The sequence below is a fragment of the Styela clava genome, chromosome 2 (assembly GCF_964204865.1).
Source record: "Styela clava chromosome 2, kaStyClav1.hap1.2, whole genome shotgun sequence".
Classification (NCBI taxonomy): Eukaryota; Metazoa; Chordata; class Ascidiacea; order Stolidobranchia; family Styelidae; genus Styela; species Styela clava.
This window is the reverse complement of record NC_135251.1, coordinates 16205848-16233662: the sequence shown is the minus strand read 5'-3', so window position 1 is coordinate 16233662 and position 27815 is coordinate 16205848. Positions and strand designations below refer to the sequence as shown.

The 27815-nt window shown below is 34.5% G+C and overlaps 1 protein-coding gene across 2 annotated transcripts; it reads right to left on the bottom strand.

Annotated features, from left to right (window-relative positions):
* Positions 1–633: 633 nt before the first annotated feature.
* Positions 634–27815, bottom strand: LOC120335289 (uncharacterized). Of its 2 annotated transcripts, none has more exons than XM_039402778.2 (23): positions 27612–27815; positions 24952–26087; positions 21179–21286; positions 20504–20653; positions 20208–20333; positions 19340–19450; positions 16515–16652; positions 15653–15803; positions 15019–15144; positions 13580–13620; positions 12808–12865; positions 11564–11766; positions 10688–10778; positions 9534–9670; positions 8769–8922; positions 7957–8162; positions 6977–7057; positions 6813–6893; positions 5904–6066; positions 4948–5092; positions 4243–4436; positions 3488–3769; positions 634–3087 (listed from the first exon to the last, which is right to left on the bottom strand). In XM_039402778.2, the coding sequence occupies exons 1-23, from the start codon at positions 27628–27630 to the stop codon at positions 1691–1693; spliced, it is 5298 nt and encodes a 1765-aa protein (XP_039258712.2). In that variant the 5' UTR covers positions 27631–27815; the 3' UTR covers positions 634–1690. The 2 variants fall into 2 exon arrangements, with proteins under 2 accessions (XP_039258712.2, XP_039258711.2); XM_039402777.2 differs by having other exon boundaries at positions 3482–3769; positions 27612–27814.

The window sequence follows — 27815 nt, the reverse complement described above, 5'->3', positions numbered from 1 at the left end:
GCGTTGAACAAAAACTACTACGCTCTAAATCTCTTTCTGCAACACTATTCTCTTCTTATGATTATTAACTCATTATCAGTAGAACGAACAATTGCCCAACCACTCAAGATGTCTATAAAGTCTGTCAAAGGACTCTAAACAAACATTTTCTTCTCAGTAGGAACAAGATTATTGCATCATAAGTGGTTTTCCCAGAGTTTTAATAATCAGCAGAGCTGCTAACAGCTGTATTCATTTCAATTGTTGCTAAGATTTGTTGGATCCTTTGTAGAAAGCCAACTCTCAAAATTAGTAAATATCCAGTCGGTTTAGGGTTCGCAGTGCAGATTGCAGTGGAAATTCAAATCGTTCATGATCCCAACTGGATAAATGTGGCAAGGATGTTTTTCTCAAATCTCTAAACTGTGCAGGGAAATTCAGGGGCATAAATCACATTAACTGAGTGAAATAAATCGTTAAAAAGACATAATAAAAGTTTTTTATTTTACGTGTAGCTGTAAACTTTTGATAGACATAAGAGTAGATGTTGCGACTCGGAAGCGATGCCAAATGGATCTCCTAATGCGAAAGGTTGCCGACCCCTGTTCTAGAATATTACCTTCGACCTCAAATACAACTTCCTCAAAAAAGATATGAACTGTACATTACCAAGATATTATTTGCAAAAAAGATTTCTGTGGAATAAAATTAACAGACTTTATTTACAATATGAAGAATAATCATGATACAACTGTGATCAGTTTTGTAATAAAGATGACAACTGCAAAGTAAAATGCATGTCGGAATCAAATGGAATTCATTGTGCAGATAGCAGAAAAATATTGACAGCCTACAATGAGACAAATAACTGTTGATCTTATCATTTTAAACATCAAATCCTAAATGTTTTTTCATTTTAGCATACTTGAAGCAGCGCTTCACACAGCAAAACTAGAAAGCTTTTCCTTTTCCCCCCATTGCCAGTAACAATTCAAACTAAACAGGAACTCAAATTCAAGTGGGGTTAGAATCCTAAAACAAAATTCTTCTTTTTGCCTCAAAGTTGAGTGGTATAAATAAAGGATGGAAAAGGCAACTTGCAACTTTCAATATGAAACAGATCAATGCAAGTAACCCCTTCAATCCAGTGAAATAGAACTAGTTCATTGTTTACAATAAACTAAGAACTTTTAAAATAAAATAATTTCATTTGATGATATAATATAATCTTAGTAAATTATAGTGGCATACTTATTGGCAAGCAAAAACTAGATCACTGGCCTGCTTAATCCGCAGGTGTGAAGTATGAAAGTCTACTTCAACAGAAAAAACCAAAGTTGGTGATTCAGAATGTCACTCAGCAGAGTCTTGATCATACCTGGTAAGCATCATTTTGAAACGATAGGATATTCTTCAACAAAATAGTGCAATTATGTTAAAATTTATTATGGAATAAAACAGTTTTTGAAAATCATGAGACAATTTAACGCCTGATTCATTGCAAAGATACATGGCTTACAAAAGAAAGATAGTGACATCCGAACTGAGCAGTTCGGGCAGCTTTGCTTTTTACACCTTTGCTTCTTTATTAACTTTTCAACCAAATTTCACAGTCACTCAAAACTTACAAGATCTAACAAAAACCTGAATATTATTAGGGTCACCGTGCATGGAATGTTAAAATAAAAGATCTACAGTCTCACAGACTGTGTCATCCACTGCTTTTTACCTCCATAAGTTCATCAGTATCTGGATTTTTCGTCTCTATATTTAGGTCTTTGTTGTCATCATTACCAGCTGTGGGTGGGAGAGAATCAGGCACTATCGGAGGTATTGGAGAAGTGCCGATTTTTTCAACTAACGTCTTTTGCAAGTTCGATAAGTAGCTATCAGCAAGAACTGGAGCTACTAAAGGCACAGTTTCCGTAGGCTTTTCATCCACCTTGGTATTAGCAGATTCCACTGTATTTTTGTCATCAATAGGTTTGAATGTAGTCAAGCTTGTATCAGTTGGTACACTTGCTATTTTCGATGTCAAATTCGCTGTGCTAGGTTTTTCATCTTTGCTACTTTGTATAGGAATGGGTTTATTGACATCCGGCACGACTTTTGTGAAAGCAGATCCAGCGAATGATAATTGAACTTTTGATACATCCGGCTTTTTCTCTGGAGTGTCAGAAAAACTTGACGATGATTCAGGTGACGACAATGTCGAAGAAAGGGGAGTTCCCATGTCCGCTATAAGGGAAGCCACAGCAGAAGGTGATGAGAATATTGCAGAATATGGTTTGGTAGAACCTTTTATCTGTGGTTTACTTGTGGTAGCCATGCTCACAGCTAGAACAGGTGCCGCTGATGAAGACATTTGAACAGCAGTTTGCTCAGAAGAAGAAACGATTGGTAACTTGGGTTTTTCAGTATCTAAGTTTTCATCTGAAGATTTAGTTTCTTTAGAAACTGAAGTGATATCTTCTGATTTTTGACCAACTTTCGATATGGTTTTTAGAGACGAAACTGGGTCTTTTGGAGAAGGAGGATTAGCACCCGGACTTAGTGGTGAATCTAATGTTGTTTTAACATGATCGGATGTTTTCTGTTTCTTATCTTCTGTAATGACAGGGGAATCTCGCTTCGAGATTACAGTTTTTGTAGGTTTCGACGCAATCGGGTCTTTTATATTTGTCCGTTGTTTCGCTGCCATTAGCCTAGCCCCAATAGCGCTTATTGCTAAACCACTTTTCTGTTGCACAGGTGCCATAGTTTTATCTGAAATTTCCTCAGAAATGGTCTGTGACGTTGTTTTGGGTTTTGGTTCAATAGATAAAGGAATAATTTTAGAAGGACCTCTATCAGTAGAAGTAAAACTTGGTTTTGAAGCAGATACACTCGGAGGCAAAATAAGCGTCTGTTTACTTCCTGATGTGAGTCGGCTCAGATGACCTGGACTGGCAGATATTGTAATGGTGGCTCTGCCAGGCGAAACAAACATTGATGTTGGTTTTGCAGTCAGTTGTGTAGATGAAGTTGATACGTTTGTACTTATAGGTTTCGAGGAAAGTGTTGAAACTTTTCCAGTACTGGATGGAGGTGAAAGACTGGTTTCCATTGCTGAAAAAAAAATCATATGTGACTTAAAGTGGCAAGCAAGAAAGAGGATAACATAATATTATTTTTTCACATTTAACCATGGTATTGGATATTTAAAATGAAGCCACATTTAACATAAATTATGTTTCTGTTATAAAAAATTGAATTTCAAAAAGATAAACGGTTACTTGTTCTAAATCCATATGTAAAATGTATGTATATTCGTCTCATAATTCCAAGAAATATAGATAAGCTGTCAATTATTAATGCTGAATACGAGATGCATGCACAAGGCCATACTGGCTTAAATCACAAGTATGCGCATCAGCACATGCACTCAAACAGATAAGTTCCAAAAACAAACTACCAAATCAGGATTTACCCATAATTAAAAATAGTAAAAATTAAGTATTACCTGTACCTTGGGTTCCACCAGCAGTAGACGCACCTCCACCACTTTCCCTAGCTTGAGTACAAGTGTTCATATGTTGTGGCCAATGTTTCTGTTGACACGGATAGTCACAGTAACTTGTGTTCCAGCAGCAATAAAAGATAGCTTCTTTGTTGCAGTATGCACACCACTGTTTTCGTTTAGCTTCATCAACTGCTCGAATTTTGGCTTCTTCTGCTTGTACTTTTGCGTCCAACAAAAGTTGTTTTTTCTCATATTCAAGGCTCTGTCGTATCTCAGCGACAGTAAGGTCTGAAATATAAGTTGTTTTGAATCACAGTTACCGTAATTGACATTCGGAATAAACACAATTTTCAGGCCATTGTTCAACACACTACCTAAGTAGTGCGGCTCGGCGCATCGGGCTGAGCGTTAGGAATACGCTTGCCACCGAACCTCTGATTACCCCACGCGGATTCACAGGTTCGAATCATAATGGGGATAATCATGTGCATCAATTCCTGTACTCAGTCATGAGATGGTTGCTGTGACCACTGGTCGGTTACGACTTCCTTCGCCACGTGTCTGATACAAATAACTGGTTAACTATTCCCATATCTAATATGAATTGGTAACCAAACAAGAGACCCATGTTTGCATAGTATTAAGCCATCTTATTCCCTTTTCGGTCCTCTCAGATAAATATGAAATTATTATCCTATTACCATTGTAATTATTACTTTCATAAAACTATTTAAAATTTTTTTTTATTAAAGAATCATTACCATGGTTGTGCTTCAGTTCAGCAATCTCTTGTTCATGCATCCATTTCAAACGTTCAAGTTCAAGTCTCATCTGTGCAACTTCATGCATGGCGGTTGCAGTTGCTGCATTGTTAGATTCGTTACCAGCATTTCGCATTGGAACCATCATATCAGTATACATTTCATAAAATACTTTCTGAACAGTGTCCATCACCCTACAAGACAAAAATAAAATTATAATTTAATTAATAATTGCTAATTGAAGTCTAATATAACTTCATTATCCAAATAACATTGTATAGGGGAAAGAACAAACTACAAAGTGGAACCTAGTTCCGTTATCCCCCTAAAATATTCTGCCGTCGGCTGTTTACAGCTGCCATCGGCCGTTTACAGCTTCCTTCACCATTGAGTCCAACCATCTGAAACAAGTAACTGGCTAACTAATCCTATACCATACCCGACATGGACTGTTAAACAGATGACAAGATGATTAAACTGTCTTATTCTCTTCCCTCTCCCGGGAGTGAAATGGGGCTTGACAATGTTTTATAATCGATTTTTATCACTGACATGTTAGTATGTTTTCCACATTTAATAAGTCGTGACATGACAGCAACAAAAAAAAAACGTTATGGGCCACAAAATAAGTGGTTTACCTTTAAGATGCAGTATAAAATGAAGGAAATATACAAAGTGTGGAAAAAGCTCAATATAATTCCTTACTTGTCACTATATTTCTTCAAATTTTCCATGGCTGTATTTTCATCAATACTCTTCCTTGATTGTTCAAGCGATAATTGTCTGTTCAAACCAGCACCAACATGTCTTGGCCCATTGCTATGTGGATTTGATGGAGCCTGTTCCAAACCTGGTAAACGTACAATATGTAAATTTATGCAATATTCAGACTTCAGACAATCTTTAATTTTATTTTGGTCTTGGAAAAAAGTTGTCGTCTAAGACAGGGGTGTGCAACCTACGGCTCATGCAGAAAAAGTGTGCGGTCCGCAGATAAGTGCTAATTTTGAATGGTGGGCGGCCTGCGAAATGTTTTTTTAATTTAGTTTAATCTCGCACGTGCGAGTATTTCCATTTTCTCCAAGTCTATATGTGAGTCCAATTTATCATCTATGCCTATGACGTTACAATGCTCTAACAGTTAGTTTGTGCCAAGTGAACAATGCATGCCATAATAACAATAACCAAAATTTTTGTGCATGAAACTACTAGAAAGCCTTTGTTAAATAAAGGTGCGGCCTGCGGTTTCACCCAGATAGTTGTATCTGACCCTGCCGTATTAAAGGTTTCACACCCCTGGTTTCAAAACAATACACTCAAAGAATATTTTCCACCTACTACCTAAGAGACGAATCTTAGAACAAAGTTATCGGCAACCACTGGGCTCTGCACAAGCAGCCACTCATACTTTTCTTTCAGACAGCATTGCCAACCTAATTTTCACTTTTGACGAGGTGGTGGGCATGTGATTTTAACTCGCGATGACATCCTGGTTTAACCTGAGATGCCAACATTGTCTCTAACACTTTAAAAACGCAAACGTGACCGAAGAGGAGCAAAAAAGAGTTATTATTGAATTGCTTTCACATCCCCTGAACTGACCAAGAAAATCAGATTCAGATTTTTCAAAATTGAACACGAAAAATTTATCTCAAACATACTTCTTCTTGTTTCATGTATTTGGTTGGTTTCCATGTTGTTATCATCGTTTGGATCTTTATTACTGATCTGTTCTTCATCACCGATGTTAGTTGACGGATTTTTGCGAGGAATTCGGCCACCGTTAAATAACTTACGTGTATCAGCACCCGTTGGAACATAGGACTAAAATAATGAGGACGAATAAAATTTGCAGTCATAAAAGCTAAGGACTATAAATCAAAACTGGATTGCCTTCTGCACCAACCCGGGGTTCTTGGTCTTCCTGACTCACATAGATCTGTGTTTTGTGTGTATTTCAGTTCTAGTCTTGTTATAAATGCCAAAACCGAATATTTCAGTATTCCGAATACATTCTGAGAAAACATTTTCAAATACAGAATATCGAATACATTCTAAATTAGGGGAAAGATTTACAACTATACGACAGAAATATTAAGATCATTGTTTTCTCCGTGTTGTTTGTTATCAATTTTTTAAATATTAGAGATTTCAAGTCGTCAGATGTTCAATATCTCAACTGATAACAAACAACACAGATAAAACAATATTACTAAATTCGAATTTTTTTATATCGAATATAATGAAATTGGAATGTATTCAAATATTCGATTCGTTTTGGACAACCCTGGATACCGGTTATCGGCCACTAGTTTGGCAGTATATTGGTATCGGTGCCATAAAAATGATATCAGTCGAGCTCTACACATTTTTTATACCAATTTGTCTTTTTTCGAACTAACGACCTGGGCACAATCCTGTAAAATCTCGGTAAAGCACAAAAAAACTTATGAGTTCGAGAAGTCTGAGAACCTCTGATTCACAGTGACAAACCCACTGATAAATTATGTTATGCAATGGACCGTTTGGTAATTAAAAAATTTCCTAACAATAAAAATTAATATATTCACCTTATCTAACTTTCCAGATTTATCTGGAGGTTTTTTGCTTCCAAGTTTCTGTGCTCCATCTTTATGCTTGTGTTTGGACGACTGGAAATTGAATGAAATTTAAAAAATTAGTGTGTTGATATAGGTAATTAACTGATATATAAAAAAAAAAAGATTTATCTTACATCAGGAAATCTCTTCTCTGATGGGTAACTATCTTTTCTTTGTAGTCCACTCTCTGATGACTTGAGTATTCCACTTTTTACCTTGTGATAGAAACAGAAAGATGTTACTTTAAAACTCATCAATACAACGAATCAACAACAGTTTAACATGAAAATAAAATAATCAATCTGCATTGCCATAAGCTGCATTGTTAGCCAAAATGAAAGAAAATGTTGGTTTTTGTTTTGTCTTTGTCAAACAATAACAGGCATAGGATGTTGTTTACGAAGTCATGTGGCAGAAAATAAGAGTGACAAATGGAACGCAACTGGGAGAAAATGACACAGAAACACTTCCCCTCTTAAAAGGCACACAGATTTCAGGTTGCACGGCATTATCAACCTCCCGATAGCCCAGTAGTAAATTCGGTATTTCTACATTATTTATGAGGAGATCGTACTTACTTCTCATTTATATTTTATAATTATAATAAATTTTTACATATGTATTTTAGTGATATAAAGGATCATTCAATTCTTTATTTCACGCTTTCACATTTATGGTGGTCCACTGCCAAAATCTGGATAGTTTTATATGCTAAAATCCCGCTTTGTAATTATTTCAAATTAATTTTTTATACTACATATTCCACTCCAAACAAGGCTCTGCACAATCAGCCACTGATACGTAAGGGGCTACTTTATTTTGGAAAGAGCGGGATTTTTTCGGTTCGGCATACCAAGTTATTACATCCTTGGTGATAAGGGATCCGAAAACACATGGTTGTAACCTGCGATGTCATCATAGTTAAGTCTAACGCTTTAACCACAGGACCATCACCCTCAAATAACAAGAATAAGTAGAAAAACGACGAATTTTACAAAAACACAAAGTAAATGGATCATTATTTTTTAGAAACATCTCATAACTAAAAAAGACGAGTTTCCTTCAAAATGAGCATCTTAGACACCATCAATCTATAATAGAGTGTTTAAGTTACCTTTCCAGAACCATCTTTCTCTAAGTACTTCCCACTGTGGGATTTCTTTTTCTCCTTATCTTTCAAACCAGATTTCCCAGGAAGAGATTTTTGAATTAATTCAATTGGAGATCCACTTCTTCTATCTTCGTGTGTTCTTCGTATTTTAGTACTGGGTGAAGCCCCAGAAGGCGAATCTTCAACCCCATGCTTCCGCTTGCCAGTCGCTAAGAAATGATAGAAAGCATGTTTCAGTCTTATAACTTGAAAATCCATTGAGAAGATTTGAATTGTCATAAAAATGATTAAAATTACTGCATAGTACAGTGCCTTTTCAACCAAAGTTGCACAAAACACTTCTTGGGTTTGTGAGTTTTAAGAGGGAGTTCCGTAGTAGTTCTCTTTCAGTGTGTCAATTTCCCATCACACATTTGTGTGAAACATTTTGAAAATTACTTAGAATAAAAACAGAAGTTGCTTGAGTTGTAGAGTCGAAATAAGTGCTTTGTTGTTTCATTGAGCATTTCATCAACCTGGATTTGAGAGTACTCACTTAGGAGACTCGGAAGTTTGTAGTAGTTTGTGTTGAGTGTTAATATTCTAAAACTCCACATTTCTGCTTCTCGCCATAAAAATGTAATTAATATCATGGCTACTTTCTTTACTGCAAGAAGCGAGACGAAAGCCTGTTATTATGATATGATTTTGCCAATTTATTAGCTTCCCTCACTAGAATAAATTTTAAAAGTTTATCTTAAAACTTATTTAGACTAACGTTCATTCTAATAAGAATCAAAAATTAATTCCACATTGAAACATATGAAAAACCGAACCTATCTTTTCTGATAGTGCCTTAGCTAACATTTTCTTCCTGTCCTCTTTTTCTGTGGGTTTTGCCGAATTGAGCAAAATTGATTTGAGTGGTTTTGTACCGTCGTCATTTTTACGCTTTTTGGAGATGACTTCATTTGATTTTCCTTCTCCAGCCTGGAAACAATCAAACTTGATTCTATATCACGCGAATAAGTGTTGTATACTAAAAATACTACGTAACATGCTGTGTGTTATAAATGGAGTGACAGCTACAGATGGAAACAACCTAAATATTTTAAAATGCAGCTTAGTTAGAAAATGTATGGCAAAGGTAGAAAATGGGTCACAACTTGGAACCTTGGAATGCCTTAGAAAACTAAGCTGAAAAGAAGAAAAATCTGATTTTCACTGCTTCGGACCAATTTCTTACTAAAATATCAACAAATTAACTCTATAATTTTGGTAAAATACAAAATAAAAAATGCATGTGTATAACAAATATACCTCATAGCATTCCATCTATTTTGATGACTCCTGTTACTCACTTGGTATTGCTTCGAATTATGATCACCTGCCAGATACCAGCTTGAAAAGCATTAGTTTTAAATGAGTTTTTTAAAATTTCAACATTTGTCCTTTTTTGGAAACCCTCAATTTCTATTTTATAGCATTGTTCAGAACAAGGCTCCATAGGCACAGATGGGTGAAGTACTGGGCATGTAATTACCTTATGGCTTGACGACACAAGGGATCAGAAGATGAAGAACAATAGTAGCAACTCAAACCTTATTAGCATCAGCATTGGTAGTGTCATCCATATCCCCGAGATCAATCACTAGTTCTGCATCTGAATCATCATCTTCTGGTGCTGCAGATGGTTTAGCAGTTGAAGTACTTGGTGTATCTTTTGCACTTTTGGTATCTGAAAAAGCAACTATTGTATAAATACACGATGACCTAAAAAGAGAAATCAGGTTATTTGGAACTTACTCTAGAAGGAACATAGTTTTGTGCACAGCATTATTAAAACGCAAACAAACGTTCAAGTGTTAAATTTATGGGTTCTGTTTTTTTGAGTTTACCCTATAGAACAGTGAAGATGACCATGTTGATATAAACTGATTTAACACATTGACAATTTTATTTCTGGAATTGGCTTAAAGCAAAGTCATTTGTACTCACTCAGGAACGAAGCTACAGGACTCTAGGCAAAGTTATGGTAGCAACTAAATGAGGTAGTGGATTACACATAACTGAAATAACTGAAAAAAATCTTTTACACAAATTTGATTGCAAGGCGAAAATTCTACATATTGAATTTATTAAAAATGTTTTATTGCTTCTTATTTTAAATCCTTATATGAATTAATAAATTAATTTTACCTCTCTATGCCATTTACTTCCTGTTGCGTAGTGTCTGCCTCTATTGTAACATAACAATAGAAGTAGACACTAGTTGCAGTTTGTTTATCGGCTGAACAGAGTTTAGCGAACACAAGTGATTTTTTTAGTATTTCAAAGGAAATACCTATTAAACCGCCGATTTCTCCATTGAGAGCGTAGTACCCTCCTGGGGGACACCGAGTGACATGAAAAGGCCTTCACTAGGTACCATTCACGATGATTGAATTTAAAGTGAATTGACTATGATTTGTTTGATTCTTTGACTGTAATGCATTTCTTATTTTGCCTCCATTTGCTGGCCTTTTTATTATTTAATAACACAAGGAATAAAATAACTGATGGAAACATATCAAAAACTCAAACTAATTTTTTAATGAAGAATGGTGGGGCTACAAATGCTGAGAGTTGTTGGAAAGTGGCCACACATCGTGGAAGTTTGAGATCCACTGATCTAGTCTTTGTTCATATATGAGCGCTCCATACTGACAATTGAAATATGAAAACAAAAGGATTTACAAAATTTATAGACTCATACCATCAATTTTTTCTTTTCCTTCTTCGTTATCGTTATCATCATCATCTGATGAAGATGTTGTTTCTTCTGATCCTGAATTCATCTTGACATCCTGAGAATTTATTATTTGATTCCAAAATTATTCAAACAGAATTGGTTAAGACAATATAGGGACATTCAGATTCAAATAGCATAGACAAAAATGTATCCCCAAGAATACATTTAATCAGAACAATAAGGGAATATTTTTCATTCTATGTACATATACTCCATTTGCTCTGTACAAGGGTCTGCACATGCAACCACTGCTAGGTAAGGATCTACATATTGTTTGGAAGGGCCAAAATCTTTCCTATTCAGCAGTGCCTACCCCACTTATTTCACCCAGGGTTAGTGGGTGTATTGGATTTAAATCCTAGATTTTTCCATACATACAAACATAGTTATAAAATAGTTATCTATTTCCCATACTTTTCATAGAATTAATGAAAAAAACATAAATCAAAAACAAGAACCAAAATCTTTCCTATTCAGCAGTGCCTACCCCACTTATTTCACCCAGGGTTAGTGGGTGTATTGGATTTAAATTCTAGATTTTTCCATACATACAAACATAGTTATAAAATAGTTATCTATTTCCCATAATTTTCATAGAATTAATGAAAAAAACATAAATCAAAAACAAGAACCAAAATCTTTCCTATTCAGAAGTGCCTACCCCATTTATTTCACCCTGGGTTAAGGGGTGCATGATATTTAAATCTTAGATTTTACCCTATATACCATTATAGTTATACAATAGTTATCCATTTCCCATACATGCCATAGAATTAATGAAAAAATACATAAATCAATATACTTCAAAGCTTATGTGCTTACTAGTTTATTCCAGCATACCTGTATTTTTTCAATTCCTAGTGATGCTTTACACGACTCTATAGTTTTGTTCAAAAATTCCATAGATGCTTTTTTCTTTTTAGTAGCAAAAGGTCGATTGGGATGTTCCCCACTTGTTGTCACCATTTTACCCTTCTTAGGAGTTGTTGACCCGGGTCCTCTGAGTTTTGTCGGATCCTTCATGTCTTTGAGTTCAACTTTAGCTGTGAGGTATCAAAAAAGTCTTTATTAATGATAATACCACACAAAACTTCTATATAATATGCATTTATAAATCCATATTTTGTTTTATTTTAGGAGTTGGAAATAGCAAGTGGGGGAAGGCACGGATGTCTAAACCAAAGCACACAAAATATTGCAATATAATATTTTCATACGGTGAATTCTCGAATATAGAAATAATCGAGAATATAAAATTTACGAAAATTACTGTTTCGAAAAGTTGTCAAAACCTTAGTCAACTTTACTACGCTAGATATTTTTGGTTGTGTTTACATTCATATACTTTCAACGCCGTCAGTATCACTAATTCACCATGGAACACTTTTTGGTTTTTACATAGTTCTTGGCATATTTATCGCACACAGAGTAATATATGAAATTCAATTTCGTCATGATAGATAGTATTTAGTGAATGTACATCACAAGCAAGCGATCTTGTTTATAGCCAGCCATTATCAAACTCATGGACAAATAGTACCAAAGGCAAAGGCCAACTTATCATTTAAAGCCTTACTTGGGACGAGCTCTACATAAAACTTCACAAAACACAAATTGGAATGCCAAAAAAGCAGGTGTTGAAAATAATTGGAATTTTATTGGAATTGGAATTGAAATTTTATCTCTTGAGAATGAATTAAACCTATTTGTTTGCTAACATGTTAATTAACAGAATTGATAAGTTTCAAAATCAATTAGGAAACAAATAAAAATATAACTTCTATTTTCCATAAAAATCACTTTATGCTGCCATTCTCCCAACTCAATTCTAAATGGTGAGATGCAGAACATTGCAAGACTATTCCTTTTCAACCCACAACAAGAGTTATGAAAACAGTATTATGAACGAAGGCATTTTTTTGCGAAAAGATCAACTTCTTGGTCACTGCACAAGATATTCGTTCCATCATTACCAGAATCATTTACAAGAACCACAATCAGATCATGCAAGAACATGAGATGCTTTTCTCCTGCTCATACTTAATCACTAAGAAAGTTTTTACCAATCTTAAGACTGAACAAACCTTTAATTCCAGTGCCGCTGTCTGTTCTCGATGTTGAAGTTCCAATTGCTCCTTTGGCCTGTTATCAAAAGAAACAGGTTATTAATATGAAGTCAAGGGATATTAGACAAAAATGCAAGTTTGACAGTTAGAAAATTACAAAATGATGATTGCTTTTTAAACTGTGGTGAAATGATATACACAGTCACACAGAGACCAAGTATTTAAGCGAAAAGTTGAAAGAGTTTAAAAATCAAAAATATATGTTTACCTCTTTTTCTTAAAGCGTAGTCTTTTGGGGTTAAACCCCATAATAAAAGTATGGGCGCAAAGAGTGTCAATATCAATACAGCAAAAAAAAAAAAGATATTCCAGAACTCGGATTTTAAAAGTAGTACGAATGAGTTTATATTATGGTGAAATCGTGAGTTACGTCAAATTTTACAAAACCCCATAAATAAAACATAATTTTTTTTATTATTATATATAAATTATATATATATTATAAAAAATAATAATGTTGATCAATCTGATTTCTCAAGCACATACCTTTCAATTTTTTTAAATTCCTATCAAATCAAATATTTTGGAAAGACAAGAATCCTAAATATACCATATATAGCAGTTGCAACTGCAAATTTTTTTAAATCATTAAAAGTGAAAGAGTTTGCAAACTATAAATAGACTATATCTCATGCAAAAAAAGAGGAAAAATAATGCAATTTTTTCATCTTACAGATATTGTATAAGAGATCAAATTTTGTTCAAATGAAAATAGAAAATTTTGATTTACCTCAAGCTCTGCTTGTTGCTTTCCAGCTTGACCAGATGACACTTAAAAATAAATAAATAAATATTAAAAACATCAGTTACGAGTTTTTTTAATATGAAATTTCATTTCTGATTTCTGCAGTCATGACATATAAGGAAATAATCTTGCAATTTTACCAGTACCGTATATCCTCGCATATAGGCCAAGTTTAAAACTCAAAAGTTGCCAAACTAAGAATTCGGCTTATACATGCATAACTCTGATCGCACTAAGGATTCGACTTATATGCGCATAACTCCGATCGCACTCAAACGAAATGACATTATGCTAACCTAATTCCAACAGCTACAACTCGAACCATGCCCAGTTCTCACGAAAAGAGCGTGCGATTTGTAGGGTCGGCATATATGCAAATTTTTATAAATCCAACATTGAAGGGTTGTTTTTAGGGGGTCGGCTTATATGCCAAGAAACAGAGATGGTCAAAACAGAATGTTTACAATTCTGAATATCTTCTAATTACTATATTTGAATATGGAATATTGAGTAGATTTCAAAATGTGGGGATTTTTCATGTTCAACAGAGAAAATTACAAAATATGCGAATGCAGAATGTTTGAAATAAACATTTTCTCGGTTAATATTCTTTTTTATTATTATAGAGATTCAACAGTTCAACTTAGCTCATTTCAAATGTTAGAAAATTTACATACGCAAGGTCACAGGCACACACATATATATTAAGGAGTATGAACTTTGAGCGAAGGTATGGGAAACCACTAAAATTTCAATAGCTAATGAGACTATGAGAAACTATAGCGCAGAATTGCATATTAGTGAATATTGATTGATGCGTGACTTAATAAAGTAGATCATGTCAACACGATCAGAAAACAGCTGTAAGATAGTGAATCCCAAGTACTTTGTAAAAAACTCTGGACATGAACATTTACAAAAAAAGATATTTTAAATCAGGGGTGTGCAACCTTTATTAATACAGGAGGACCAGATAGAAATAATTGGGTTAAACCGCAGGGCGCATCTTCATTTAACATGGGCTATCTAGTAGTTGCATGCACAAAAGTTTTGGCTATTGATCTTGTCACATGCATTGTTTGCACAAGCTAGCTGTTAAGTCATAGGCATAGATAATAAATTGGATTCAGGTGTTCGCTTCGGAACGCAAAGGAATTGGAATTACCCGCATGTATCTAATTAAATTAAAAACTCGTTTCACGGGCCACACATAATTCAAAATTGGCACTTCCCAGTGGGCCGCATAATTTTCCCTTGACGGACCGAATCTGGTCCGCGGGCCGCAGGTTGCACACCTCTGTTTTAAATCATTGCTAATACAGAAAGTAATTATATTAAATATGAATCATCTTTTAACATACTGCTGCTCAAAATACTTTGAAGATCAGATCATTTTTATCCTAGGAAATTGTAAAAAAACATACTTGTTTTTCTGTACAAATCACAGTGAGTGAGTAATGTACGAGGTGGAGCAAATTCAAATTCTCCTGTTATCTTCTTGATATTCTCAATATATCCTTGCATCTCTTGCATTGCGCCATCTAATCCTCCTGCAAAATAATGATATTGACTATGAATTACAATGGACAGCAATTGTAAAAGGTTTGGAAATTGATAGAAGAGTAATAATTGAAATTATTTTGCTTTTTTAAACATATCCCAAACAAAACGCTTAGAGATTAACTGTAATTAAATGAGGCATTCATCAAAACTGATTTTTGTCGGGAGTTTGTTTTTTAAACCATGTACTACTCACCTTAACACCTTGCTACTGAAAAAAGTCATAACTGGTAAAGTAAAGCAAAGGTCATTGTTAGAAGTTACCATCATACAAAGTTAAGTCTACTTTATTAACCACTAGGTCACAAAGTCCGCAATTGCAATTCTGTAGTGCGAAATGGGCATGTAATAAAATTGGTTGATTTTTAAGTGACATTCGGGTTAGTATCATTGTTCAATGACCAAAGCAATAGTGTATGCATTATGTAATGTTGATAGAAAACAGAATAGTTAAGCAAGCAAGCACTAAGCTGATATAGTAACATTTGATTCAAGTACCTTTCATTCCCGGCCCTTTACTTTTCTTTTTATTTTTGACTGGCAAAGGTAGCTCTTTAGATATAAGATAACATCCAGACAATGGAATCCATGCTCTATCATGTTGTCCAAAGAAGCGAACATCAACCATTCCTTTCTCTATTCTTAATGCCTTAATAAATTGTAAAAAACATCTCTATGATAAAGGAAACAAAATGACTGGTAGATATCAAGAATGGTCAAAAATGAATAATCCATACATTTTATTACATTTTTAAAATGTTTTGAATATAACTTAATAGATAAACTATTTGAAGGATGTCGTTACTCATTAGTAACAAAAACATTATTTCAATAAATGTATATTCAAAAATATTCTGCAACTGCTGAACATATGAGATGTGTAAAGATGTACCAATGTCCTAATTTGTTTTCATGCCAATCAAAGCTTATAGGAATGTGGGTTGACAATTTTCTCAAGATAAAATATTCAAAACAATTTTAGAAATACCGAAGCAATGATCATAAAGTCTGATAACGACTGACAAAATTCTATACAAAACGCAGTGGTCTAGGGGTTAAGGCGTTAGACCTATGATAGCATCGCAAGGTCAAAAATCTTGGGTTCAAGTCCCATGCCTGCGAATCCAGGGTGTAATACATGCTGAAGTGGAAAGATTTTGGTCCTTCCAAACCACACTAGGTTCTTACCAATCGGTGGCTGTTAGGAGATTTGTCTCAAGTGAAAAACATATAAATACGTTGTATAAAAAAAACTACCGTAATCACTATTTGAATATTACATCAAAAATTTTAATTGTTTCAATTGGGTGTCTTCTTTATGGTTTATTTTATCATGTTACATGTTTGATTTCCTCCCTACCTTAGCAGGCCAGTGTGGAAATCCTTGTAATTTAGCCCACACAAGTGGATGTAATTCTTTGCATGGTTCACAAAACCAATTCTCTCGTTTTCGACATGAATTCAAATAACATTCTGGACAAACTTCAATCTCATTCAACTGTAAAACAAAGAAAAATATAATTTGATAAGAGAAATCGTTTCGTTGAAAAGCAGCAAACAGATTTCGAACATTGGAAAAATATTTTTCTGCATAGTCGAGATTCTTCACTCATCAGATATTTATACAGAATAAAATTATAGGTTAAATCATAACAAAATTACTTTACAGCATAAAAGAACTCTTTTCAATAATACTGAATAACTGTTAATATTTTTCCGAATACAATTTCAAATGAGTTATTATAGCTGTATTATCAATTCTGTAGCACTTAGGAAGTTCAGCATTTACCTACCAGTAATCATGTTGGTATCGCAGGTTACAAATCTCAGGCTCACATACCATAAGAAGGTGTAATAAATTGGGCGAGCTATGCCGAATAGATTATGGCCCTTCCAAAAATAGTAGATCTTCACATTTCGTTAGATATCAGTGGCTGCTTGTACAGGGCCTTGGTCAGTGGCGCAATTTTTTATGACATCATCCCACATAACAAGCGAATCCTATAGAACCCACAGAAATTTGCTCAAACGCACAGTAACTGATACAATTTTGTTATACTTTATCCTTATTATGCTTAATTATTATTATTATTACATTCGAATAATTATTGTTGTTTAGGTACACGCTTTGTTTAATAATATTTTGGAATGCGTAGGAACAAATTAAAATAATTACCATTGTTTCATAATAAGAAAAAAATGTTTCGATACTTAAACTAATCGGTAGTCGAATACCAATCCTAAGCAAACTATGTTCGACTACCGAGGTATCACTGTATTGCAATCTAATGAATATTGAACAATAATGGAGATCATGTCAACTACTCATAATCACCCAAAACTTCACTGGCAGAAAAAACATAAAAAGAACAAGGTTTTGGCAAGCTGTCCATTTATTGCACTCAAAGTTCATAAATTCATAGCAAGTATAACCAGAACCGAATGTTTTAATCCTAAATACTTTCTGAAATGATATATTCAAGCAAGCAATATATTCTAAATAAAGTCATGTTCAATAACAAATTTAACATGGATCAATATCAATTTATAGACATTGCAGTTGGCAACGCAATTTTATTCTGATTGACTATTTTTAACATGAGATGTCAATCGCTTCAAATGACATTTTTCAAATCGAAATATTCTAAATTATTACTATTGAGTCAAGAATTTACTTCAAGGAATTAAACAAACTTCGAATGTGGATTGGATTTTCATATTTGTGGAAGCCGATAAAATGGCTCAATCACATACGAGAGTACCACAGTCTCTTGTATGGACACCATTCCATGTCAGGAAACAAGTCAACCCGGTATTTGTTATAGATGAATGGTGACTTGATGGGGGACATAGCTAAACAGTGGTTACAAGAACCGCCCTACAACAGCAAGGAGTCCAGCAATCCTGTTGCACATAATTATCCCCCATTAGATTCGAACTTGTGAACTTGGACAGAGTAATTAGAGGTACGATGGCAATCGTGTTCCTAATGTTTATCACAATGCACCGACCGCATTGATTTGCTTTGGACATCACTGATTCGATTGAATGCCATTTCCGAGATAACATGTGTAAGAAATCAATATTGAAAACATGGACCTCAGTTAAAACAAAACCTGGATCAATAGTTGAATATAAATACTTTTTTGAGAATTTTAATTTGATTATGATGAGAAATTACAATGTTGGTGCCTTGGAGGTAAAGTAAGATCTTGTTTGGTCAACTTTCATTACCAAATATTATGTGAACATAGGGTTGGCTAAAATTATTTTTCTTGGGAACCGGACAATCTACTGTTCGAAATGCATTCTGAAATAATAATTTCGAATATGGAATATATTCTAAATGTTCAACGAAAAACATACAGATGCCAAGGTATACTAAACTTATTTTTCAGAAACACACAAAGGTTGAAGATAAACAGCGATACAATTTATTTTTTTCATTTCTACAATTTTCATAAACTGAAAGACAGCGATTTTTGAATCATAGCGCAATCAAATGATATTTGCAAATGACTTCCAAATTATTCCTAAATCACAAATTTGAATTATTGTATATAGCCTACTTAATTTTGATTCAAATACTTGATTCATTTTGGACATCTCCGGTCTGAAGGTTGAAAATTTTCATAGAACAAAATTTTGAACAATTTGATAAATAACATTCTTATCAATAGTGACAATAGCATATGACATATACTGTATATCCAAAATGAAAGCCATTGTGTATGAAGTGCAAACATGCAAAAATGGATCATTGTTCTTAATAGTGATTGATATCACACATGATGCACCAACAACTTAATATCGGCATTCGGCGCTCAGAAGTGTGTGTACCAATATGGAGGTAACTAATTTTGTTCGCCTACTTTACATCATGTTGTGTAAAGGGACTGAATCCTATGCGAGGAGGGTATATTCACTTGGCTAACATAGACAGTCCCCGAACTCGTATAGAACTGAAATAAGGAAAATCGGAATAAAATTATGGCCTAACCCTAATCTGGTACACACACTAGGGGAGTACCATGCATTCACTACACCATTCAGCTATTAAGCAAAAGCATCAAAAACAAAAAGAAATGAGTATAATGAATACAAAAGTTAAATTCATACAAAACATAAAATAATTTGAATTTACAAACGACATAAATAATGTGATTATTAAGACTGATGACTAACCTCCCTCTCAGCAACTTTCAACATAGCTTTGGCTGTTTGTGTTAATTTTGATTGTTGACTGTTGTATATAATACAATTGTGAATAACCCACTTGAAATCGAGGATAAATGCCTGCAATCAATGTGATCATGATGAGTAAATTTCAATATACCAACTTACAGTTCTACATGAAAAAATTTGGATTGTTTCCAGAAGTAAAGCATACTACACACAATGAGGTTTCTTAAAATAAATGACCATTTATATTCAGAAAATAGTGATATAGTCTTTAAATTTTTCACAATCACAGTTTAATATAAACATAAATGGTTAATTAAAGTAAAATTGATGCTCAAGGCAATACCGAAACCTATCACCTGTGCAGTTTTATTATTGGGTACTCAGAATTACCCCTAATTTTTGAAATAGGCAGAGCAGGGTTGCTACCAACAAAGTATTTGCCATGATTTTGCGATGGATCATTAAAGTTTTGTAACTATTTATAGTTTTCAGTTCAATATACCTATCACCACAAAACGTTCAATTCAGATTGTTCAGCTGGAATACTAATTATTTACCGAAGCACCAAACAAAGAAAAAGTGAAAAAGTTCACATTGATCCGTATATACATGTTCATAAATCCAGTCACAATTTCAATTTTATTGTTAAGTCAGTTCGCAATATATCCTAACAAGATTTGCTAAACTTTATTCGGTGTCTATTTGAGGTTTTCACTTCATTTATAATTACAACAATCTATATATGGTATAGAAAACTCCTTTTGCAATTTAAAAAATCTTTAAGAGTTTACAACAATCAAAGCTGTACTTAAAATCGAGATGCAAAACAAAACTATCAAATCAACACTGCATGCTGACAGCATCATACCTCAGGACATCCATATTTTCTCTTTTTAACACTCTTTTCTATCGTACTCAGATCCATAGGATGAAAAACATAATCATAATAATCTGTGAATATCTTTGTATCAACTGGTTCATGGAATGGTTCCGACTAAAGAAATAGCCACAGAATTAATTTCAGTCAAACGAAATGAATTTGAAAACAAACGAAAAACATTATAATTTATTGATACTTGTCATAGCTTACAAAATATGAAAAACTATTGAAAATGGAATCTTTTTCTCGCTGTCGTAGCGATAATCTTAACACATCCAACATACCATAGGAAGTTTCATTCTCTGGATTACATATTTCAACAGAAGAGAGAACTGATCAATTGTTAACATTGACATTGCTCGACTTTGTGTTTCTTTACATTCTGCTTCAGTTATCTTCTCACATTCGGGACAAAACCAATCACCTTCAGGCTCCTATATTAACAAAAAAACTTAAAAAAACTGGATAATTTACTGTAAAAGCGTTTGACTTACGGTAGATATGAAGGTATAACTGGTTAAAATCTCAAGCCTACCCCCTTACCCGGGGGGTAATAAAGTTGGTAGACAATGCTGAACAGGAAAAATTCCGGTAAAAATCAAAAGCTCCTTACATAACAGTAGCTGCTTGTACAGAGCATTGTTCATCAGAGCAAAAAGTGTATAAATTCGTTGTATAAAAAACTTTTATCATTTCTATCAAATTTTTCCTTTTTCGTGTTAGATCGCCTTTTTTTTTTCCCCTGATACTTTGGCACCGCACAAACAAAAAGTTTGGAAACTGCTGATTTAAACTAATACGTATTGAAAAGTTATAAGAAACGCATATACACATCATGGAGTTCTATAAGCTAATAGAGCGATACCACTAATCCAATTTAGATTTTTAGACAAGTTCAAATATAATAATCAAACAATCACAATGATAAGTCCAAAGCAAATACCAAACAAATAAGTTACCTCAGTCATGCTTAAACATTTAGCATGAAAAACTCTTGGACAAAGTTCGCAGCATAACACTTCACCTTCTTTATGACAAACCCAGCAATAAAAATCGTTTCTGTTGTCCTGTTAAAGCAGAAACAATCATGTTACATTCAAATGAATTGATACTGTCACAGCATTGAAGCATGTGAATGCAAAATAAAAGTCTGTGGGGTAAGGTGGCAATAAAACAATTTCACACAAAAAACAATAATTCCAGTTAACAAAATCACAAAAATAAACATAAAATTCAGCTAAAACAAATTGGACCCAATAGCCGCGATTGTGCGCAGTAGCTAAAGCGTTGGTCTTTACTGTGTTGTCATCACAGATTACATATCTGAGGTTCGAGTTCGATGCCCAACATCTCATTCAGGGCGTGATAAATTGGGTAGGCAATGAGGTAATAAATAGACCTTCCTACAAAAAAAGTAGCTGCTTACCAGGGGCGGACACCCGTGGGGGGGGGGGGGGTTTGGTAAATAGTTACCGATATTATAACTGTTTTCTTACAATAATGTGGACCAGAGCGCCCTCGGAGCATCTCACATTTTCGTGAAACATGCGCGCCCGCACGGGTAATACTCCGTCTTCAGACGCACCGCCGATCACGCGCCACGGTTTTGCACAACTAATTCATTTTTGTACAATTTAATATGATTCTCTCATTGTCAAAATCTTTCAATAGTGTTATTGTTGGCACTTGCGAGAGAAGTGAAAGAGGCAAACTGTATTTCATTACAATTTACAACAATTAATTATTATCGCTAAAAAATTGACTAGATCTAGAGTGGTTATAAACAATTTCCACTGCTGGACGTATCTTTTCACGTTATGGATTTTGTGCAAGGCCCAGCATAATTTGCGGGCAAAGATCAAAGCATTTACAATGTCGAAACGCCTATTCGACTTTTCAGACCACAGAAACTATCTAAAAAAGATACCCACCCCTTCTGAAGTTTTTCGAAAACTGAAAAAGTCGCCAATAACGCGTGCAATTGTCTTTTGCTAAAATCGCCGATTGTTCTCATCATTGTGACCTATTATTTGGGTCGTAAACGCCTTTACATTGGCGTTTATCCTCTCTAAATCACAAATTTTCCACAAATTTGTGACACGATGACTATGATCATTATTTTATTTTCGTACAAGCACGGACTTATGAACCCGGCGAGAATTCTAATAAGTATCCATAAGTTGAAAAGCGGCAATATAAAATACTAAAAATAAAACTGTAAACAGTATAAGTTTTGTTGACGCCCGCGACAGTCTATAAAATAGCTTTTCTAGGCATCGAAAACCGCAAAATTTTGTGTGCCTACGGCACAAATTATATTTGCTTGACCTTTAAAAACATTTCGTCACTAAATTCGAAACATGGTCAATTGTGAGTGGGATTTGCCTTTTTATCCTTTACTTTTAAATTGACGTCGAAAATTTTTGTGTTAACATTAAACAAAGCTGAGAACGCGACTTTTTCCCGGTTTGTGATGATATATAAGATAATTAAAGTATATTCGATCAATTTTTGTATTTATTTATTTATTTTTCTTGTACTGAAATAACTTTTACGTGAGAATTGACAGGAAATTTACAGAATTTTCGAAGTGTTTTATCTTGAAAATAATCGGAGTGACAACATTGCGATTGAGCGGAGCCAGTGTTACAAGTACATCTCAAATTTATCGAATTCGCAAAATAGCAAAAATACGGATCAAAACAATATATAAACGGGCTGTTTACCACACATTTTTATGTCCGCGGATTGCTGTGGTGTTTTAGAGTGGCTCTTGTTTTGTCGACTCAACCGCAGTGTAAATTGAAGACAATTAAATTAACAAATCAAGACATTTTGAATATGCCCGTATCGGTCTTTGATTGATTACTTTGCAAAAGTGAAAAATCGTTCTTCGTTGAAAAAGTCGGCTCTTTTAACAATTGGCGTAATCGCGGCGACTGTTCCGCGTGGATTCCGAGGCAGTGAATTTGTATTTTTGATTTACTAGTATACTTTATAATTATTTTCATTGTATGAAGTAAAATTGTACTATATGGGATTTTATATCAGACATCGAGATTTTTGTAACAGCGATAACGAGTTCGGAGATTGCAAAAGTACGTATCAAAATTAAATACATCAGGCAGCTTATATCATATTTTTATGTCCACATATCGCCGTGGTACTTTAGTTTAGTAATATTTTTATTTTGACGTAAGAAGTCGCAACCGCGAGTTCCGTTGCACACAATTAAATTAATATATGACATTTTAGAATCTCGTGGCTGTCATGGATTGAATATTTTACACGACAGAAAAATCATTATACGCTTAAATAGGCGGCTCTTTTAACAAGCGCGTAATCGCGATGCTTGTTGCAGACGGCAATGGGCTGAGCTTGTGCCTGTTTATTTTCATATTAAATTATAAATAAAAACCCTGCAAAGTCATTGCGTGAATCTTGAATGTTATTTTGAGTTCAAATAATGACCTAATAAATCGGCAATAATGGCAATTCTACTAGTCAAATGATAATTCCTTGGTAAAATTTAGGAAAAATTTCGCACAATAGCTTGTTACCTTGTTGGTTCAGAAATTGGTTCAGTGACGCGCAAGTTCCGTGTCTAAGCGAAGCATCCTAGGTACTCGATATATGAGTAGCAAAATGACATTCTAATACTTAGAGAATGACATCGACAGGTTATTGTTACGTGACGATACACGACGCAGTGTTTTTCGGTAGGTGAGCCAAGTTCGCCCCCCAAAAATTATGGAAAGTGTCCGCCCCTGCTGCTTACATATCAGTGACTAATCCTACATTGATTCGTTCCAAGCAAAAGTCATGATATAAGCATTGCATAGAAAGAATAACCAACAAAATTTGGGTGCAGCGGTTGTGTGATCTCAGTGATTTTAGTTCTATCAAAATGTCTTTATGTCAATAAGATCATGTTGGGAGATCGCATACCAAAGTGACACCAAATTTGAATCACACAGGTGTAATATGTACCACAGTTATACAATAAAAGATAAAATTGCCAAATTGCACAGTATGCCAACTTCTTTATCTATATTAAGTTAGTAGATATAGTGATTTGATTATATATTGGTATCTGTAAACTTAGCAATTGAGGTATTAAAGCAGAAACTGTGAAGCCTGACATTTTAGGCTGCCATAAATTAGAAAATTGAAAAATAAATAAAACATTATGAAATTAATACGTATGAGGAACTTCCTGAAATATCTGGCAAGATTTTTCTAAACTTATTATAGCTTGCTTCCTCCTCTACAGCAGTCATTTCATCAAATCAAGTTACTAATGTATCTGAAGATGCAAAATAAAAACAGGAATATAGGTCGGAGACCGAAGACTTATCGATCGAACGATAGGAAATCCCCCAAAAAACAGAAAACTGCGGTTTCGATTCATGCGCTCTTACTCCATAGTGACACCATGTGTCCCATCACTAATTAATTAATAACTCGCTAATTATACGACATAAATCATCCAAAATCAATAGGCTTCTGATCCGAGATATGATGAATGCACAAGCAAAATTTTAAGCAGATTTAACCTAAGTAACAGACAGACAGACAAATACCTATCAACATAATTACCTATCTTAAGATCGATAAGTAAACATGGCTCAATCATTGAAATATTCTACAAAAGCTGGGAATTACTTGGATCTAAAAATTGATTGTTTTTATCCTCGTACCACTGTATGAGAGCATAATAAAATGGTCTCACCGTTTCTTTTGGAGGTGGTCGTTTCTTTTTTGATTTTCCACCACCAGGGCTTGTAGAAGATGATTTCGCTCTCTGAGTCTTCCTAGTTTCCCCGCCGGGAACAGTAGGAGAAGATGTTGAAGTTTTTCTCTGTTCTCGTTTCATCGTTTTTGTAGCTATTGGTGGATGTTTCACTTCTGTCTTGATCTCTTTGCCTACGGGAACCGTCATTGGGACATCTTGCATTGCTGGGGTACTAGTACTTGCACTCTCTGTGACAGGTACCATGAGGGGGTCTGTCTTTCCTATATTTGGATCTATGGTTGGATCCGGTGCAGGTGAATCGATCATACTAGCCACAGCCTTCCCCTCACTTGAACCATTGATAATTTCAGAAGATGATGCGGGTGTGACGGTTTTTGGAGCAGGTGACGATACTTTTCCATCATCTGTTGAAGGAATTGCTGGCTCTACTTCCATAGTTTTATCTTCGATTGGTGATACTTCTGTATGCTGTTCTGGAACAGTCTGTAAAGTTTGCCCTGATCCAAGTATTAAAGGAGATTCAGGTTTTTCAACCTTCACTGGTTCAACTAATTTTGACAATGGTGCAACTGGAGAAGGAAATAAACTCGAAAATATTGATTTTTGTTGTGGTTGAATTGTGGCCGTTGTGTTCACTGGGATCGTAACTGAAGATGCAGATACAGAGCTAGTAATGCTCAATGATACCAATAAGTTTGTATCTTTTTCTTCCATCGGAACATCATGTAATTGTGATGGGGCTGTTTTATGAGAACTCTCGACTGCTGATTCTAGAGTTTTGAAAACACTTTGTTCCATATCAGCTGTGGATGAAACAGGACAACCAATATCCATAGGAATATCTTTTTCTTTATCAGGAAGTTGAGACATTAGTTCTGGTTCTTGTTTATTTTCCAACGTATGAGATTGTGCTATTTCAGATGAAGTTGTCATCTTTTCAACTTCCGAGAGTATGCTCTCAGAAGAAGTAGTGACAGTAGTGGCTGTTGATGACATATTATCAGGTTGTTTCGTTTCAATCGGCGTCGTCTCCATTGGTATTACTGATGACTCTGATGGTTTGGGTAAATTTTCTGCTACATCAAGTTTTTCTTGTTCCAATGGTTTCGAATCTGAGCAAAATATAATATCGGATTTAGCAGACAAATTTATTTAGTTGAAAAGCATATCTCAGGATATCCGATTACTTTAAAACTAAACTATTATTAACAATTTGACAAGAACGGTGAAGCAGATATACTATCTTATGAAAATGCATATCTAAGAGCATTAAAGATGGGGATAAATAGCATTGCGTTTTTGTTTCATTTTATTTTGTACACATACCGTAGTTTTCAAAATGCAAGCAATTATAAGGGTATCAATTATTGTAGAAGTATTGCACTATACAGAGGTGTTTTTAGAATAAAATTATAAGTTGGAAGGAGTTATCTGTACAATGGTGAACAAGTGTTATATCAGTATTTGCAAATGCTCTTATAATCATGTTCTATACGGCTTGAATAATGCATAACAAAAATGTGATGTGAAAGCAGCGCCGTAAGTGCTTAAATAATGCCAAACAAAAATGTGACATGAAATGAACGTAGTGACTGCTTAAATAACACCAAACAAAAATGGGACGTAAAAATTTTAACATATTTTTTTCAAAAGAACAGTTTGTATGACGCAGAAAGAAATTCTTGAAATGAATGTGTTTAGTTCAAATGCAACCCACTCAATGATAAACTAAGCAGAGATGACCCACGCCAAATATGGTATTGTGTTTGCGCAAGACGGACTTGTCTAAAAGGAAAATTTGGATCATATTTTCACATCACGTTTTTGTTCGGCGTTTCTTTCAATTACTGCGTTTACTTCACGTGACCCCAATTGTGGACCATGATAATGCAGCAAAACCATTTATGAGATGTTATATTGAGTTACATTACAATTCGTAATTATAAATTCGTACTGCATAATTTAGCGGATAATATTGAGTCCAAATTTTCATTCAATCACTATATATACTGATATAGGGGAAATCTCTTCAGTTATTCGAATAAGTCAGCAATATGATTTTTGGTAAAAAAAATCGATTGACCGTGAGTTATATGGCTTAAAACTTAAGACGACAGAAATGTGCACAAATCTAAAGCACTGTACAGAGGTGTGGCACAACTCAACAAAATGCCCCAAAAGGAATTGAGGTGGGTTAACATGCATTGAAAAATTGAATAACAATTCAAGTGAATACAAAGGAGTATATCTTATGTATGTTTGTTTTTTATTATGTTCATGTTGAAATCAGTCATTTTTTTTTTGAATCATCACATTAATTACAAACTCGTTGCTCTGTATGATACAGTGATAACCACCAGCAGACCAGGCATTAAAGCAAATTTTATAAGCTCCAATTTACGTATCAACAAAAAATTATGTCAGCATGTGATCCACCCTGATGGGCGGTCCCCAGAAATCCCTTAGTGCAGTAGTACAAATGGAATTTAATGCGGGCACAGGGCAATGCGTTGTGGTGGGTGACAGATATGTGACTACCGTATGTCTTATTACAGTATTAGTACCGGTACGGTACCGTATATTGTTGTGTTGTTTAACTTAAATGTATGTTGTTTCGCTTTAACTAATGAACCCACCTTCTGCCACCTTGTCCATTGCGGAATGTGTAACCGCGTTGTGCTGCGCTAACCACGATCCTTACTTTAATATTTATGGAAATCGAATGCGGAATAATGTATAACTGTAAACGCCCAGGGTACTTCGTTGGTTGGTAATTCTACAGACGCTATTTAGTTGCGTCGTCCGTGGGCGCCGTGGAGCAACAACAATATTGTGAGGGC

Coding starts and splice junctions, on each gene's coding strand:
- LOC120335289 (XM_039402777.2), bottom strand. Junction 15,145..15,652: donor TAAAGGGCCGGGAATGAAAG/GTACTTGAATCA, acceptor ATTATTTTGCAG/GAGGATTAGATGGCGCAATG. Junction 8,163..8,768: donor GGCACTATCAGAAAAGATAG/GTTCGGTTTTTC, acceptor ATCATTTCTTAG/CGACTGGCAAGCGGAAGCAT.